The sequence below is a fragment of the Heterodontus francisci genome, chromosome 5, assembly GCF_036365525.1.
Source record: "Heterodontus francisci isolate sHetFra1 chromosome 5, sHetFra1.hap1, whole genome shotgun sequence".
NCBI classification, from domain to species: Eukaryota; Metazoa; Chordata; class Chondrichthyes; order Heterodontiformes; family Heterodontidae; genus Heterodontus; species Heterodontus francisci.
The window spans coordinates 15,313,155-15,330,725 of NC_090375.1; the positions used below are offsets into that span (position 1 = coordinate 15,313,155).

General features: G+C 42.1%; 1 protein-coding gene across 1 annotated transcript in view; it reads left to right on the top strand.

Annotated features, from left to right (window-relative positions):
* Nucleotides 1–5,584, top strand: part of LOC137369740 (desmoglein-2-like) — a 97,349-nt gene extending 91,765 nt beyond the window's left edge. The window contains exon 16 of the mRNA XM_068031132.1: nucleotides 178–5,584. Coding sequence (XP_067887233.1) covers nucleotides 178–921 — 744 coding nt within the window. The 3' untranslated portion in view covers nucleotides 922–5,584. The remainder of the gene's footprint in view (nucleotides 1–177) is intronic.
* The last annotated feature ends 11,987 nt before the right edge of the window (nucleotides 5,585–17,571 follow it).

Below are 17,571 nucleotides of genomic sequence, written 5' to 3' on the forward strand. Positions count from 1 at the left end.
CTCCTTAAACTGTTATAACCAGCGACATTTAACTTGCAGGCTTGTCCAAATGAACAGAGAACAGTTGTAAACTAATTTTACTTGCATGCAACATCTTGCAACTAGAGACTGGAATTGTTGCAAAAGTGCTTCATCCAAGAAACCATAATGTTTTTAGCCCCATTTATGTTGTTTCAGAAGTTGCATGCCTCTGCTGCAGAGAGTGAGTCTCACGCTGCACGCGATTGTTTGCTGATTTATGGCAACGAAGGGGAGAATTCACCCATTGGCTCCCTTGGCAGCTGTGGCTTTATTGAAGATGTTGTTGAAGATGACTCCTTCTTGAACGACTTGGGTCCAAAGTTTCGGACTCTAGCTGAAATCTGCAGGAGCCAATCTGAGAGTCAACGCTCAGCAGTTAACCAATTCAAGACCCATGAATTGGCAGCAACTGCTGATCACCTGATCCAACAGACGTCCGGGCTGGAGGAAGGATCTGTTTTGTCCAACGCTGTGAAGCTACAGAGTATTCCCATGAAAACAACTCCTGTTCAGAAACACATTATCATGACCACAACCATTAATCCCACTAGGGAGGGACAGCAGGGCGTCACTGACCCGATGTCTGTCCAGAGAAGTGCGATGACAAACGCCAGATTGGATATTGAGGGGTTGTGGGGCATGTCCCCAACCGTTGACCTGGCATTGGCTCAGAAGATAACGGCACCAACCAAATTTAATTCTGGCGCAGGAGGGATGGAAGGAACAATCCCATCATTCACCCCAATTCCCATAGTCCAAAAGAATGTTGTAGTGACTAAGTCAGTTAATTCTGGCACAGGAGAGATGCAAGGTGTGATCACTGGCCCATCAGTTCATCAGATTCCTTTAATCCAGAAGAATGTAGTAGTGACTCGGTCAGTTAAGACAGGGACAAGATAAATACAAGGTTTTGGCTTGACCACTGAACCAGCAATTGAGAAAAAATTGGTTGCAGATCCATCTGGGGGCGGGGCATACAGATCAGTAAAAAAAGTAACGAAAACTGTGCAGTTAGTGCAAGAATAGGCATTCCCTTCAATTTGTTCCTCACTTTGGCTTGCAATATCACTGGAGGGAGGATGGTTGATAAAGAAATACAAGCCAATATAAGCATGATATTGGTGATTTTAAAGAAGGGCGGTTGTTTTTTGAGGGTTCCGGCATACATCTCTTTTGATTCAATAGCCCATTGTTTTTCCCAAGAATTAAGTGCGCTAAATTCTGCAGTTCATCTGGAGCTCCAAACGTGTTGCACTGGTCCAATAACCAGTTGTTTGACAGGCTGGTGCATCTGATCTTTTTAGAGATGGTCAAATCGAACAGCTCATGGAGAATTTTTAAGAAAATGTAAACCGTATTTATCTCTCCTGAGAGAGCAAAAATAAATTATTTTATTTGCTTTTTGAATTTTACGTTTTCACCTCCAGATCTAACGAAAGGATGTATTTGCAAGAATCATTAAACAATTGGCATTATATTTAAATTAGCTAGGCCATTTAAGAATCAACCTCATTGCTGTAGGTCTGGAGCTAGACTGGGTAAGGACAGCAGATTTCCTTCCCTAAAGGACATTTGTGAACCAGATGGAATTTTTTATGAACACTCAGTACTTTCATGGTCACCATTACTGAGACTAGCTTTTTATTTCAGATTTATTTAATTAACTGAATTTAAATTCCCAGCTACTATGGTGGGATTTGAACTTACATCGCTGGATTATTAGTCCAGTAACATAACCACAACTTCGAGGCTATCCAGTCATTCAGTGATGGCCTCAAACAGGCATGTTTCCCTGGTTTCCTGATATCATGGGCCCAAAGCCTGCTTCCGTCATGGTTACTGCGCGATGACCTTTTTTGTTTTTTTTTCCCCACCAAAGCTCCCAGCGGAAAATGTGCCTGGCTTACTGCCTGCCATATCAGGGGCTTAGTCGACTAGTTGGTGCCTGGAAACCGCTGCATTAGAGGCCGCCATGTTCTCAAGCACCTTGCAGTTCTACTTCATAGTCAAACCATGGAGTACATGTGGAAAGACCGAACAGGCTGGTGCTCTTTTCTCTAGAAAAGGAGAAGATAACCTGACAGAGGTCTTTAAATTTATGAAGGGGTTTGATAAGGTAACTGTAGAGAAGATGTTTTCGTTTGCGGGGGAGAGCAGAACTGGGGGTAAATATAAGATAGTCACAATAGATACGATAGGGAATTCAGAAGAAACTTCTTTACCCAGAGAGTGGTGAGAATATAGAACTGGCTACCTCATGGAGTAGTTGAAGTGAATAACATTGATGTATTTAAGGGGAAGCTGGGGAGAAGGGAATAGAAGGATATGCTGATGGAGTGAAATGAAGTCATGTGGGAAGAAGCACATGTAAACTCTGGCAGAGACCCTGTTGGACCAAATGTGCTGTAAAATTCTGTGTAAAGGAGCAGTCTTTAGTACATTCATTTAAGTCTATAGATAATTGCTGACATTTGTAATATATTTTCAGTGTGTATTGTCGAATATGGACTCCAGAAGTTTGCAGTTCTTACAATGTGATGTGGATTGCCATGTAAAAGATTATTACAACATATAGGGAGAGGGTGGCGTAGTGATAACATCACTGAGTTAGTAATCAAGAGACACAGGCTTATGCCCTGGAGACAAGGTTTCAAATCCCACCACAGCAGCTGGTGGAATTTAAATTTGATTAATAAAAATTCAATTAATTAAGAAAAATCTGGAATGGAAAGCTAGTCTCAGTATTATGGCACCATTGCTATCATCAATTGTGAAAACCCATCTGGTTCACTAATGTCCTTTAGGGAAGGAAATCTGCCGTCCTTACCTGGTCTGGCCTACATATGACTCCATACCCACAGCAATGTGGTTGGCTCTTAACTGCCCTCTGAAATGGCCTAGCAAGTCACTCAGTTGTCAAGAGCAATTAGGAATGGGTGACAAATGCTGGCCTTTGCCAGTGACGCCTACATCCCATGAAAGAATTTTTTAAAAATTATGATTATGGTATAATTTTATATTGTGAAAATTAATGTGACTGAATGAAGGATTAAATCAAAATATTGAGCAAGGATCATGGACACTGCCTAATTCTCCTTTCTTTGCAGTGATTTTAATTGTTTTGGTGCAAAAATTAGGAGTAAAGTTAAATATGACGTTAATAAACTGCATTGACCCATGGGCCGGGTCCAAATCAATTGATGAAACTGTTTTGCAAATTAATCCAAAATGTATGTCCTAAAAACTTGAGAGAAACATTTATTTGCTTACTGTATATTGACAAAGAAAGATTAGATTCCAGTCACTGGCATATCCTCAATTCTCAATGCTCTACCTTTAGTGGCCGTGTCTTCAGCTGCCTGGGCCCTAAGCTCTAGAATTCCCTCCCGAAACCTCCCCATAATCTCTCTCCTCCTTTAAGACACTGCTTTAAACTCTTTGAGCAAGTTTTTGGTCACCAGTCGTATGAAGTGCCTTGAGATATTTCCCTAGGTTAAAGGTGCTATATAAATGCAAGTTATTTTAGGTTAAACGTCATACTAATTTTTTTTTAGTGAGGAATTGTATTTTCACACTTTCTATTAACAGAATTCTATCTGCCGAATTTTATCAAATCAAACCAAAAATTGTAGTTTAGCATTAAAGCTGTCTGCCACAACTGAAGGATGTATGATTAAGGAAAGACATGCTTGACTTGGAGACAGTACAACAAAGGTTCACTAAATTGATTCCTGGGGTGAGAGGGTTGACCTATAATGAGTAGAATCAGTCTATACTCTCTGGAGTTTAGGAGAATGAGAGGCGATCTCATTTAAAATATAAGATTCTGAGGCTTAACAAGTTAGATACTGAGAGGCTGTTCACCTGTCTGGGGTGTCAAGAAATAGGGATCATAATCTCAGAATAAGGGGACGAGGAGAAATTTCTCCCCTCAGAGGGTTGTGAATCTTTGGAATTGCTCAGTTGTTGAGCATATTCAAGCCAGAGGTCATCAAAAGTTTACAGTAAGAACTAATTTAGCATGTTTACTATCTTTTGTTTATCCTTAACTTCAAATGGATTCCCTAAAGTTTAACCTGATAGATTTTTGGATACTGAGGGAGTTGAGGGATATGGAGATTGAATGGGAAATTGCAGTTGACGTAGGAGATCAGCCATGGTCCTATTAAATGGTGGAGCAGGCTCAAGTGACCAGTTGACCTTCTCTTACTCTTCTTTTATGTTCTTCTCTTTGGTTTTTTCCCAGCTATATGTTCCGTGGACAGTCCTTACATTATCATCAAGGGGAGATTGGAAATAAAGGTGGAACTATGGCTGAAAGGGATTTACAAATAATAAAGCTTTATTGATACTTGCTTGATTAAGTAAATCTGGTTAATCCCTTTAAAAAAAAAATTGAATTTAATCTACAAGAACAGCTTGCATTGATATAGCACCTTTTGTGTCAGCCGTGACTTAGTTGGTAGTGCTCTTACCTCTGAGTCAGAAGGTTGTGAGTTCAAGTCCCACTCCAAGACTTGAGCATAAATATCTAAGCTGGCAGTGCTGAGGGAGTGCTGCACTGTCAGATGAGCCGTCTTTCAGATGAGACAAGGTGCCGTCAGTCCTCTCAGGCGAACGTAAAAGATCCCATGCAGCTATTTCGAAGAAGAGCATGGCAGCTCTACCTGGTGTCCTGGACAATGTTTATCCCTCAATCCACATCACAAAAATAGATTATCTGGTCATTATCACATTGCTGTATGTGGGAGCTTGCTGTGCACTTATTGGCTGGTCCGTTTCCCACATTACAACAATGACTAAACTTCAAACGTACTTCTCAATGAAAGCAAAATACTGCGGCTGCTGGAAATCGGAAACAAAAACAGAAAATGCTGGAAATACTCAGCAGGTCTGGCAGCATCTGTGGAGAGAAAAACAGAGTTAATGTTTCAGGTTACAGTTCTGATGAAAGGTCACAGACCTGAAACGTTAACTTTGCTTCTCTCTCCGCTAAATATTTCCAGCACTTTCTGTTTTTGTTTCAAACATACCTCATTGCCTTAAAACGCTTTGAGACCTCCAGTGATCATGAAAGGCGCTATAGAAATGCAAGTCTTTCTAGTAAGACGTCCCAGGCACTGCATAGGTAAATCTGGTGATGTTTGGTGGGATTGCATGTTGTAACAATTAAACGGTAAAGGCTGAAAGTATTGTACTCTTAGTAATTTCACTGTGCAATAATCTGCATATGTGACTTATAATGAACTTTTTAATTTTTTTTGACAGACCGGTGTATGTTGCTGTGTCTACAATGAACATTCTGTATGGTTGCACTAAATTTTAAATGCCTTTTTCCATTAAGGTTTGTGGGTAAACAAGTAGAAACTCTCTCGAATTTATTATTTTTTCATAGAAATATGCATTAATTTCTTGTTGCTTGTGTTTGATCGGATCAGTTTGTGTGTTGCTATGTATCAATTTATAGACCCCATTAAGGGTTTAACATGTTGTAATGTAAAAAGTGTGTCGTATATTGTAATAGCTGAGCATTTTGTAATACTGCCCTCTCTGCTGCCTTCTTTGTTGGGGAGGTGTTAAATAAAGTTTGATCAATAATGGCTGTTTGCTGTGAATGCACATGTAGGGCTGGATCATATGGTCCTCTGGGGGGGAGTGTGCCGCTGGAGAATCCGCATGGAAACGTCTGCCACAGAACCCGATGCCGTAATGCTACTTCCTGATTCTGTCTGAGGCGGTGAAGTGCTGTGACAGCACTCCGTCCTGATGCGATAGCATCTGTTACATATATTTGAATGTCATTCGTTGTGAGCTTATCAGGCATTTGCAATATTGTGTTGGCCATGGGGCACTCACATGCCTTCAGTTTTGGGACTTTAAAAAGCTGGCGCCTCGAGAGGGTAAGTAACCTTATCGGTGTTACCTAGGGGAAGTGGATGAGTGGGAGAATTCTGCAAGTGGTTTGTCTGTGAAGGGTGGGAGGGGGAGAACTCTGCAAGTGTAGAGGTGGTTGTTTGTCAGCAGGTCAGTGCAGGGCACTGTCATGGTGTTGGTGTGCTCGTGATGGCTCACATTTCTGGAGAAGGTGCAAGTCCAAAATTGATCCAAGGACCTCCCGCCTTTCCCTTGCAGACTGGAGAAGAATCAGCAGGGAGGCATCACTGAAGTATGGGGCCACCCTCGCTCGGACATCTGCCATTGTTAGATGAATGCCCAGGGAGGCTGCTTGCAGAGAGCAAAAAAAAAATTTAAACAACACAGAAATGAAGCCGCAGGGAGATATTGATGAAAGAACACTTGTGTAAATGCAGTGCTGGAGCATCAGTCTGCTGAGGTCCACCATGGGCACCAGCATCAGCTGATGTCGCGAACGGCATCTCATTGCCCCCCACCCCCCCCGCCCCCTCGGCCATGTGATTGGTGGGGGCATGCACGTCATTATCTTAAATGGCTTCCTGCCGCATAATCGCAGCCGTGCGGCCGCTGTCATCACTGCGGGAACCGCCGCCATTTTGCACCACCGCCACCACAACAGGTAAGAAATTCAGCCCGTTGTCTCACTCAGTGCAATTCACAACAGAAAGAGGAATCCAAGATGGTATTGAATTTTTTTTTTACATTTCATTCAAGATATTATGGTCTGAAGAAATTGCAACACAAACATACAAATTCGGAGCAGAAGGAGGCCATTCGGCCCCTCCTCCCTGCTCCACCATTCAATATGATCCTGGCTGATCTGTTTGTGTTTCGAATTCCACGCTCCCATCTACCCCTGATAACCTTTGATTCCCTTGCCTAGCAAGAATCTATCTACCCCCACCTTAAAAATATTCAATGACCCCACCTCCACCACCTTCTGAGGCAGAGTTCCAAAGTCGCACAACCCTCTGAGAGATACACTTTTCTGGAACTCCCAAGGTTGATTTTGAGGAAGTTCGGCTGCATTGAAAGATTGCTCCGTGTGTCTGCACATCGTGTTCAGGTTAAAAAAAAACACAATTGAATAATTTGAAGGCAATCTTGTTTTATAAAATGCTCTAAAGAGAGTTCATTTTAAGTTTGAATGTTTTGCTTAAAATACTGTTTTTATAGGTATGTGGAACAAAATTCAGTTTACAAGTTTTGTCCACTTAGAGAATTTATTTTGCCTTCATGATTTAAAAAAAAGAAATGTTTTCTTGAAGCTCCTGTTATTTTAATTTAATGTAATGTCATTTACAATCATAAGTACAATTACCTAAACTGCCTTGTTCCTTGCTTTGGGATGGATATTTATATGATATATCGTCTCGTGCAATTCCTTTGCATGTTAACCCTATTCGATTTTTGAGATGCAGTTTGTAGAACAGCATTTATAGTGTGCAAAACCGTATGTAAACATTTGTCACATTTTATATTGGGAAAACCATTGAAAGCACTGGAGAAGGTGCACAAAAGATTTACAAGGTTAGTATGAGAACTGAGAGGAAACATTGAACATGCTGGCTCTTTTCTCCAGAAAAGAGAAGACTGAGGGAGTGATCGAATAGAGATCTTTTAAAATTATGAAGGAGTTGGTTAGGGTAAACGTAGAGAAGATGTTTCCACTTGTAGGGGAGACTATAACTAAAGGCTATTAATATAGGATAAACACCAATAGAAAACTCAGGAGAAAGTTCTTTACCCAAAGGGTGGTTAGAATGTGGAACTCGCTCCCCCATGGAGTGGTTGACATGAATAGCATTGACACATTTAAGGGGAAGATAAATAAGCAGGTGAGGGAGAAAGGAGTAGAAGGATATGTTGATGAGGTGAAATGAAGTAGGATGGGAGGAGGCTGACGTGGAGCATAAACACCAGCAAAAACCAGTTGTACTGAACGGCCTCTTTCTGCGCTGTTACTTCTCTGTCAGCTTGAGTCAGCATTTGGGAATCCTCTTTTAATAAATTGCAAGTTTCTCCACGGCCACTAGATTGTGCTATTGTCCAGTTCCACATGCCATTTTGTCTGACAACCCAATTTTTGCAAGTTTCCTCCTCCCCCACCAACATCTTCCAGGAGAGCTGGTTCCCAGTTTCCCTTGCCTGTCTGATCCATGTTTGGCATTGGTTGAGATTACAAGCTCAGCTGCTATTGAGGAAAGGCTGGACAGGCTGGGTTTGTATTCATTGGAGTTTAGAAGGATGAGAGGTGATCTTATTGAAACATATAAGATCCTGAGGGGACTTGACAGGGTGGATGTTGAAAGGATGTTTCCCCTTGTGGGAGAAACTAAAACTAGGGGACACGGTTTAAAAATAAGGGGTCTCCCATTTAAGACAGAGAGGAGGAGAAATTTTTTTCAGAGGGTCGTGAACCTGTGGAACTCTCTTCCCCGGTGAGTGGTGGAGGCAGGGTTATTGAATGTTTTTAAGGCAGAGGTAGATAGATTCTTGACAAACAAGGGTATCGGGAGTAGGCAGGAATGTGCAGCCACGATCTCATAGAATGGCGAAGCAGGCTCAAGGGGCCGAATAGCCTACTCCTGCTCTTAGTTTGCACGTTCATATGAAAATGGTTACTGAAGTAGATCCATATACTTTTGGTCTAACTATGTCCCAGCATCTAACGCCACTGAGTTGTGACTTTCTGTTAACTTCATCACGTGATGGACTAGTGTGTTAAAACTATTTTCAACTATTCTAATTACTGAAAGTATTTTTTTTTTGCCCCATTATACAACATTATCTGGTGATTTATCTCATTGTTGTTTGGGAGAGTTTGCTGTGCACAGCTTGGTCGGTCCAACATTGCAGCACTGACTACACTTCAAAAGCATTTATTTGGCTGAAAAGCACCTTTGGGACAGCCCAAGCTTGAGAAAGGTGCTGGAAAATGCAAGTCTTTCTTTGCCTTCCTGACCCACAGCTAATGTTCCTGACCCATGAACCCCAGACATGAACCCCCCTCAATCACAAGACCCCACTTCCGCCATCACCTGGCCATATGTTTGCCAGACCTGACGCCAAACCTGGACATCTGGCTCCGATCCTTGGCCTGGACCCAAACCATCGCCCCCCCCGGATGCAGTTTCCTGAGGTCCACCATGGACACCAGCAGCCATCCGATCTTGCACTCCTCTTCACCGCCCTGGCTGTTGAACCTCACCAGCTCAGTTAAAGGAAGGTCCGATATCCGGGTTACCTCCGACTTCACCATTCAGCCACGTGGCACTTGTCCTTCACTCCCCCAAATGCCCAAAAAGAGACACGCCCAAATTTCTAATCCATTTTATCGGTGTATTTTTTAACCTTTTTTCTATTCGTTCACAGGATGTGGGCCAGCATTTATTGTCCATCCCTAATTGCCCTTGAGAAGACGGTAGTGAACCTCCTTCTTAGATACAACTGAGTGGCCATTTCAGAATTTGTGGGTCCAGAGTCACAAATAGGCCAGACAGGATAAGGATGGCAGATTGACTTCACTAAAGGGTATTAGTGAAGCTCATCCATTTTTATGACAATCCAGTAGTTTCACGATCACTGTTACTGATACTTGCTTTTTAATTACAGATTTATTTAATTAATCGAATTCAATTCACAAATTTCCATGGTGGGATTTGAACTCATATTTTCAGAATATTAGTGCAGGTCTCTGGATTACTAGTCCATTAACGTTACCACAATGCTCCTGTATTTCCTCCCACAATCTTGTTTCCTCTTATAAATCTTTGCTATTCTTGGTGTAATCTGCCTGACTGCAAGTTATGGCTGCAGCACTTTCAGTGTATATTTTTCTCTGTCTTTCTCTGACTCTCTGGATCTGCACCCCACCACCTTGCTGGAGCTCAGAACTCATTCACTTTGGATTTGGTTTTTGCAGAAACACCCAAAATCCATCTGAGTACATGGGGATTCCCTTGGGAGTTTCTGCTAAACTCCCAGTAAAACAAGAACAGTCCCAAGGAAACTCCAGGCTAAAGACTTGCATGATGATTACAGTTCAGTTAATTATTTATTCTTGCCTTTAAAATTTAACTTGATCCTCAGACAGAACAATCAATTGGAGAATGATTCTTTTCTCCATGTATTAATGCTTTCTTGCACTGCTAACCTTTGCCCTTTGTGACCCAAATACTGTTGTGCGACTCTGCCCCTTGAGACCTAGTTAAAAAGGGAGGTAGAGAGAAAACGGGGAATTATAGACCAGTCAGCCTGACGTCGGTAGTGGGGAAAATTTTAGAGTCCATTATCAAAGATTTTATAGCAGAGCACTTAGAGAACCGTGGTAGAATCGGACAGAGTCAGCATGGATTTACGAAAGGGAAATCATGCTTGACAAATCAACTAGAATTCTTCGAGGATGTAACTAGTAGAGTTGATGAGGGGGAGCCAGTGGATGTGGTTTATTTGGACTTTCAGAAGGCTTTCGACAAAGTCCCACATAAGAGATTAGCGTGTAAAATTAAAGCACATGGGATTGGGAGCAGTGTATTGCGATGGATAGAATATTGATTGGCAGACAGGAAACAAAGAGTAGGAATAAACAGGTCTTTTTCCGAATGGCAGGTAGTGACTAGTGGGGTGCCACAGGGATCGGTGCTAGGACCCCAGCTATTCACAATATATATTAATGATTTAGATGAGGGAACTAAATGTAATATCTCCAAATTTGCAGATGACACAAAACTGGGTGGGAGGGTGAGTTGTGAGGAGGATGCAGAGAGGCTTCAGGGTGATTTGGACAAGTTGAGTGAGTGGGCAAATGCATGGCAGATGCAGTATAATGTGGATAAATGTGAGGTTATCCACTTTGGTAGCAAAAACAGGAAGGCAGATTATTATCTGAACGGCTATAAACTGAGAGAGGGGAATATGCAGCGAGACCTGGGTGTTCTCGTATACTGAAGGTAAGCATGCAGGTCCAACAGGCGGTAAAAAAGGCAAATGGTATGTTGGCCTTCATTGTGAGAGGATTCGAGTACAGGAGCAGGAATGTCTTGCTGCAATTATACAGGGCCTTGGTGAGGCCTCACTTGGAATATTGTGTGCAGTTTTGGTCTCCTTATCTAAGGAAGGATGTTCTTGCTATAGAGGGAGTGCAGCGAAGGTTTACCAGACTGATTCCTGGGATGGCGGGACTGACTAATGAGGAGAGATTGAGTCGGTTAGGATTATAATCGCTGGAGTTCAGAAGAGTGAGGGGGGATCTCATAGAAACCTATAAAATTCTAACGGGACTTGACAGGGTAGATTCAGGAAGGATGTTCCCAATGGTGGGGGAGTCCAGAACCAGGGGTTATAGACCAAGGATACAGGGTAAACCTTTCAAGACTGAGATGAGGAGAAATTACTTCACCCAGAGAGTGGTGAGCCTGTGGAATTCACTACTACAGAAAGCAGTTGAGGCCAAAACATTGTATGTTTTCAAGAAGGAGTTAGATATAGCTCTTGGGGCGAAAGGGATCAAAGGGTATGGGGGGGAAAGCGGGAACAGGTTACTGAGTTGGATGATCAGCCATGATCATAATGAATGGTAGAGCAGGCTCGAAGGGCTGAATGGCCTAGTCCTGTTCCTAATTTCTATGTTTCTATGTTTACAGTTTTGATCTGAAACCAGCGGTTTACGGAATCAGATCGTTGATTGAGGGATTGGGTCAATCTGGCACCAAGCCTACTTACCAACCGTGTTACAGTTACGATGGGGTATTCTCAAATTCCTGCCTAACTTTAACAAGATGGGAAGACCCTATGAGAAGATAAGAAATAGGAGCAGCAGTAGACAAGGTGCCCCAATGAGTCTGCTCAGAACAATCATGGCTGATCTTCGGCTTCAACTCCACTTTCCCGCCCCACTCCCCATATCCCTTGATTCTCTGAGAGACCAAAAATCTGTCTATCCCAGCCTTAAATGTATTCAATGATGGAGCATCCACAACCCTCTGGGGTAGAGAATTCCAAAGATTCACAACCCTTTGAGTGAAGAAATTTCTCCTCATCTCAGTCCTAAATGATCGGCCCCTTATCCTGAAACTGTGCCACCATGTTCTAGATTCTCAACCTCTCAGTGTCTACCTTGTCAAACCCCTTCAGAATCTTGTTTCAATGAGATCACTTCTCATTCTTCTAAACTCCAGATAGTATAGGCCCAATTTACTCAGCCTGTCATCATAGGAAAGCTCTCCTATCCCAAGCACCAATCTAATGAACCTTCACTGCACTGCCTCCAATGCCAGTATATCCTTCCTTAAATATGGTGACCAAAAGTGTGCACAATATTCCAGATGTGGTCTCACCAATGCCGTGTGCAATTGTAGCAAGGCCTCTTTATTCTTTTACTCCAATCCCGTTACAGTTAAGGCCAATATGCCATTTACTTTCCTAATTGCTTGCTGTACCTGCATGCTAACTTTTTGTGCTCCTTCTATGAGTACACCCAAGTCTCTCTCAACATCGACAATTATAAGTTTAGTTTAGTTTAGAGATACAGCACTGAAACAAGCCCTTCGGCCCACCGTGTCTGTGCCGACCATCAACCACCCATTTATACTAATCCTACACTAATCCCATATTCCTACCACATCCCCACCTATCCCTATATTTCCCTACCACCTACCTATATTAGGGACAATTTATAATGGCCAATTTACCTACCAACCTGCAAGTCTTTTGGCTTGTGGGAGGAAACCGGAGCACCCGGAGAAAACCCACGCAGACACAGGGAGAACTTGCAAACTCCACACAGGCAGTACCCAGAATTGAACCCGGGTCGCTGGAGCTGTGAGGCTGCGGTGCTAACCACTGCGCCACTGTGCCGCCCGTTTCACACCTTTTAAAAAAAATACTCTGCTTATCTATTCTTACTAACAAAGTGAATAACCCCTCACTTTCTTACATTACACTCTATCTGCCTTCTTGTTACTCACTCACGTAACCTGTCTGGATCTCTCTGCAGCCTCTCAGTGTCCTCCCCACAGCTTGCATTTCCACATATCTTTGTATCATCGGCAAACTTAGATACTTTAATCTCTCTTTCTTCAAGTAAATAATTAATATAGGTGGTAAATAGCTGAGCCCCAGCACTGATCCTTGCGGCACTCCACTATTCACTGCTTGCCAACTTGAAAATGCTCCATTTATCCCTACTTTCTGCTTCCTGTCTGTTAACTAATCCTCTATCCATGCTAATATATTACTCCCAAATTCATGAACCCTTATCTTGCATATTAACCTTTTGTGAGGCACCTTATTGGACGCCTTTTGGAAATCCAAGTATACTACGTCTACTGGTTCCCCTTTATCTACCCTACTAGTTACATGAGGGGGATGGAGGGTCATTCTGTCTGCCTGCCGATCTTCTTGTCCGCGTCTGGGAGGCCCTTGTGGAGGGAGCATGTGGTGCCCGCTGGTATGCTTGAGGCCTTCCACAACTGATGGTCGCCAACTTTGGTTGGATGTATTCCTGGAGGTTTGACCTTATGACCTCCTGTTTTCAAGTGCCCCGCCTCAGTCAAACAGCACTTTTTCCCCATCTCCAATATTTTTAGGATTAATAAAGGAAGGTGTTAAAAAAAAAATGGTTAATCTTGTTTTAATTCCCCTTTGATTTTTCTACCGGCTTTCACTCAACGCAATGTCCAGGAAATTAGTCTTGAATTCGTGGAGACCCCAGGACAATGCTGGAGAGGTGGCAACCCCAGGGCAAATGCAGACGTAAAGCAGCTATGCTTTAGTTCCGCAATTGCGATGAGTTTGTGGAACAGCCACCCATTGTGTTTGGGGTCAGACTAGTTTGGACTTTAATTAAATACTATTTAAATGGAGAGAGATTGCAGAACTCAATGCTATAGAGGGATCTGGGTGTCCTGTTCCATGAGTCATAAAACATTAGCATGCAGGCACAGCAAGTGATTAGGAAGGCAAATGGAATGTTGGCGTTTATTGCAAGTATAAAAGTAGAGAAGTTTTACGGCAGCTGTACAGGACCTTGGTGAGAATACATCTGGAGTACTGCGCTCCCTAGTGTCCTGGCCAATATTTATCATTGAACCAAGACGACGAAAACAAATTATCTGTCATATGTCTGAGGAAGTTGGTATAAATCAAGTGTCTCAGAGGGAGAGTGTTTGGATCTGCAGAGAATGGTGTTTACCTTTCACTTCAACAAATAACTTTATATCTTCCTTTCTGGTGGAAGAATCTAAAAGAATTTCCAGGATGTAGGACCCCCGTCCCCGACTGCCTCTTCTATACTTTTATTTAATCCTCATTTTCCTTACTAACCCCATTCCGGCCTGGTCCCTGTTTGTCACGTTGTCAACAACAACAACAACAACAATTTGCATGCATATAGCACCTTTAACGCAGTAAATGTCCCAAGGCATTTCGAAGCAGTGTTATCAAACTAAATTTGACACCGAGCCACATAAGGAGATATTAGGACAGATGACAGGAAGCCAGGTTAGAGATGTAGATTTTAAGGAGCGTCTTAAAGGAGGAGAGAGGGGTGAACATACATACAAACATATAAATTAGGAGCAGGAGTAGGCCACTCTGCCCCTCGAGCCTGCTCCACTATTAAATAAGATCATGCTTGATCTGATTGTAACCTCAACTCCACATTCCTACCTACCCCCAATAACCTTTCACCCCCTTGCTTATCACGAATCTATCTACCTCTGCCTTAAAAATATTCAAAGACTCTGCTTCCACTGCCTTCTCAGGCAGAGAGTTCCAAAGACTCACGACCCTCTGAAAATAAAAAATTCTCATTATCTCTGTCTTAAATGGGCGACCCCTTATTTTTAAACAGTGACCCCTAGTTCTAGATTCTCCCACAAGAGGAAACATCCTTTCCACATCCACCTTGTCAAGACCCCTCAGGATCTTATATGTTTCAATCAAGTCACCGCTTACTCTTCTAAACTCCAGCGAATATAAGCCTAGCCTGTCCAACCTTTCCTCAGAAGACAACCCACCCATCCCAGGTATTAGTCTAGTAAACCTTCTCTGAACTGCTTCCAATGCATTTACATCCTTCCTTAAATAAAGAGACCAATACTGTACAGAGTACTCCAGATGTGGTCTCACCAATACCCTCTATAACTGAAGCATAACCCCCCTACTTTTGTATTCAATTCCCCTCGCAATAAACGATAACATTCTATTAGCTTTCCTAATTATTTGCTGAACCTGCATACTAACCTATTGCAATTCATGCACGAGGACACGCAGATCCCTCTGCATCTCAGTGCTGTGCAATCTCTCACCATTTAGATAATATGCTTCTTTTTTATTCTTCCTGCCAAAATGGACAATTTCACATTTTCCCATATTATACTCCATTTGCCAGATCTTTGCCCACTGACTTAACCTACCTATATCCCTTTGTAGCCTCCTAATGTCCTCTTCACCATTAATTGTGTGATTATATGCAGGTGAAGGGAGTGAATTGGGGTTTTATTGACCACTCAAGAGCAGACACTCACTGGGACTGGGAGAGGGATTTGTGTGAGGAGCGACATGTTTGTAATCCTTTTACTCTGCACACTAAATGTGAAACTGAGTAAATATAGGCTCCAGCATTATCCTTCTATAACAAGCTTTCTGGAGTTTAATATGGTAGCAGAGGATGGTTGCCTAAAGTTGAAGGTTGGAAAATAGGAATTTTTTTTTTTGGATGGAAAACTAAAGTCTCAAGAGCCTTTATGAAAAATGTGGCAGAAAGCAAGTGCAAATGGTCAGGGTATGATTACCCTCTGGTGTTTTCAGAGTATATAACCAGTGGAAGAATGAAGTGGATATGTGGACACTGGTTACATCTCTAACAAAAAGGAAGCAAGGTATGGACTTGGTGTTGTCACTTCCTACCAAAAGTAAAATCAGAAGTAAAGTGTTTTCTGAACTGGGTGCTCGCCAATTGGATACTGATGAAGGGTTAGACCTTCTGTTAGGATTTCTGGATGAAATTTACAAGAAAGATGATTGATTGAATGTGTATGAGGCATGGTCAGACTTTGATAGATTTCAGAAAACAGATGGTTATTCAATGTAGGAATATATCATGGACTTTAACAGACTGTATAAAAGATTGAGGAAATTCAATTTGGAGATTTCTGGTTCAGTGCTAGCTTTTAAATTGCTAGATTGTGCTAGGGTGTCTCATATGGACAGGCTCCTGGTTCTAACTGGGGTTCGGTTCTTGGACAAAGACTCCCTGTTGGACCAAATGTCCGCGGTCTTAGAAAATTCCTGGGGAAACGGTCATTTCCTGCAGTCCCGGTAGAACAAGTGGAACACTCTGCGGTGACACAAAGAATGAAGGAATCAATGTTTACAAGATTTAGAAATAATCCAGGTACTGGAAGCAGGCCTAAGTACAATGGAAGAGTTAAAGACAGGAGGAATTTGGACGAAAGCAACTTTAGCAGGTCTGAATTCTTCAGTGGAAGATAGGGTTGGAACAGCAATCAAAGATGAATGAATCCCAGGAACGCCCAAAGAGCAGTTGGTGCTTCAGATGTGCTCAAAGTATCATTGTGAAATGAACTGTCCTAAGCACAGAGGCAGAATCTTTGAAATAACACATGACGCAGAAAATTCTGATGCAGAAGAGGAAAATACTGATGGATCTGAAGGAATATTAGTCCTGTGATGAAATGTGTTGGTTGAGGATTCGTTCAACTGTGCGGTACTGTATAGTGCTTGTACGTTGACAATACGTGGAACTGATTAGTTACAGAGTTATCTGGATTCATTCAGTCATGAGGATCGACACAAGGTTTGGTGATGACAACACATAGAAGTCACTGAAGAGAGTAGTAAACCCATGAAAAATAGTTGGGATAAGCCACTTTATTAGTACTGATGTAGTCTCAAGTGAGATACCTTTTCTGTAAGCCTTCAATGAAAAAGACACAGATGAAACTTGATATGAAGCATGATAACGCAATTGTTTTTGGGAAGCCAGTGAATTTGCAATTTACCCAGTCAGGGCATTATTGTATCCCCTTAACAAAACCTGATATTTCCAGTCTGAATGTTAGAGAAGTGTTGATGGCATCAGGTGTTACGAATCAGAGAGATAAAAGGCAAATTGGCTTAAAGTTGCACAGGCAATTTGCTCACCCTTCTTGTCAGGGATTAAAAACCCCACAAAAAGATGCAAGTGTGATTAATGAGAGTATACGAGGATAATAGAAGAGATTAGTGAAAAGTGTGAAATTTTTTAAAGTATTGGAGGACACCATCACGTCCTATTGTCAGCCTTCCATTGGCACTTGACTTTAACAAGGTAGTTGCCATGGATTTAAAGATGTGGGGCTGTTACGACCGAAAATTCCAGTCAAAGCCCCCAATGAAAATATATGATTCTGATTGTGGTGGGAGACACGCACTGATAATTCAATCCCGTCGCTCCACAGATCGCCTAACATATCATTTAAAACTTTCCAAATTAAAGAGAGATGCAGCCAAATTGTACCATCTATTAACCCCCAAATGAGGCTAATCAAACCAGGTTTGATCAACAAATTAACTCTTTAATTAGAAGAACTAAATTCTTAAACACTATGAAGATATAAACAACATTTA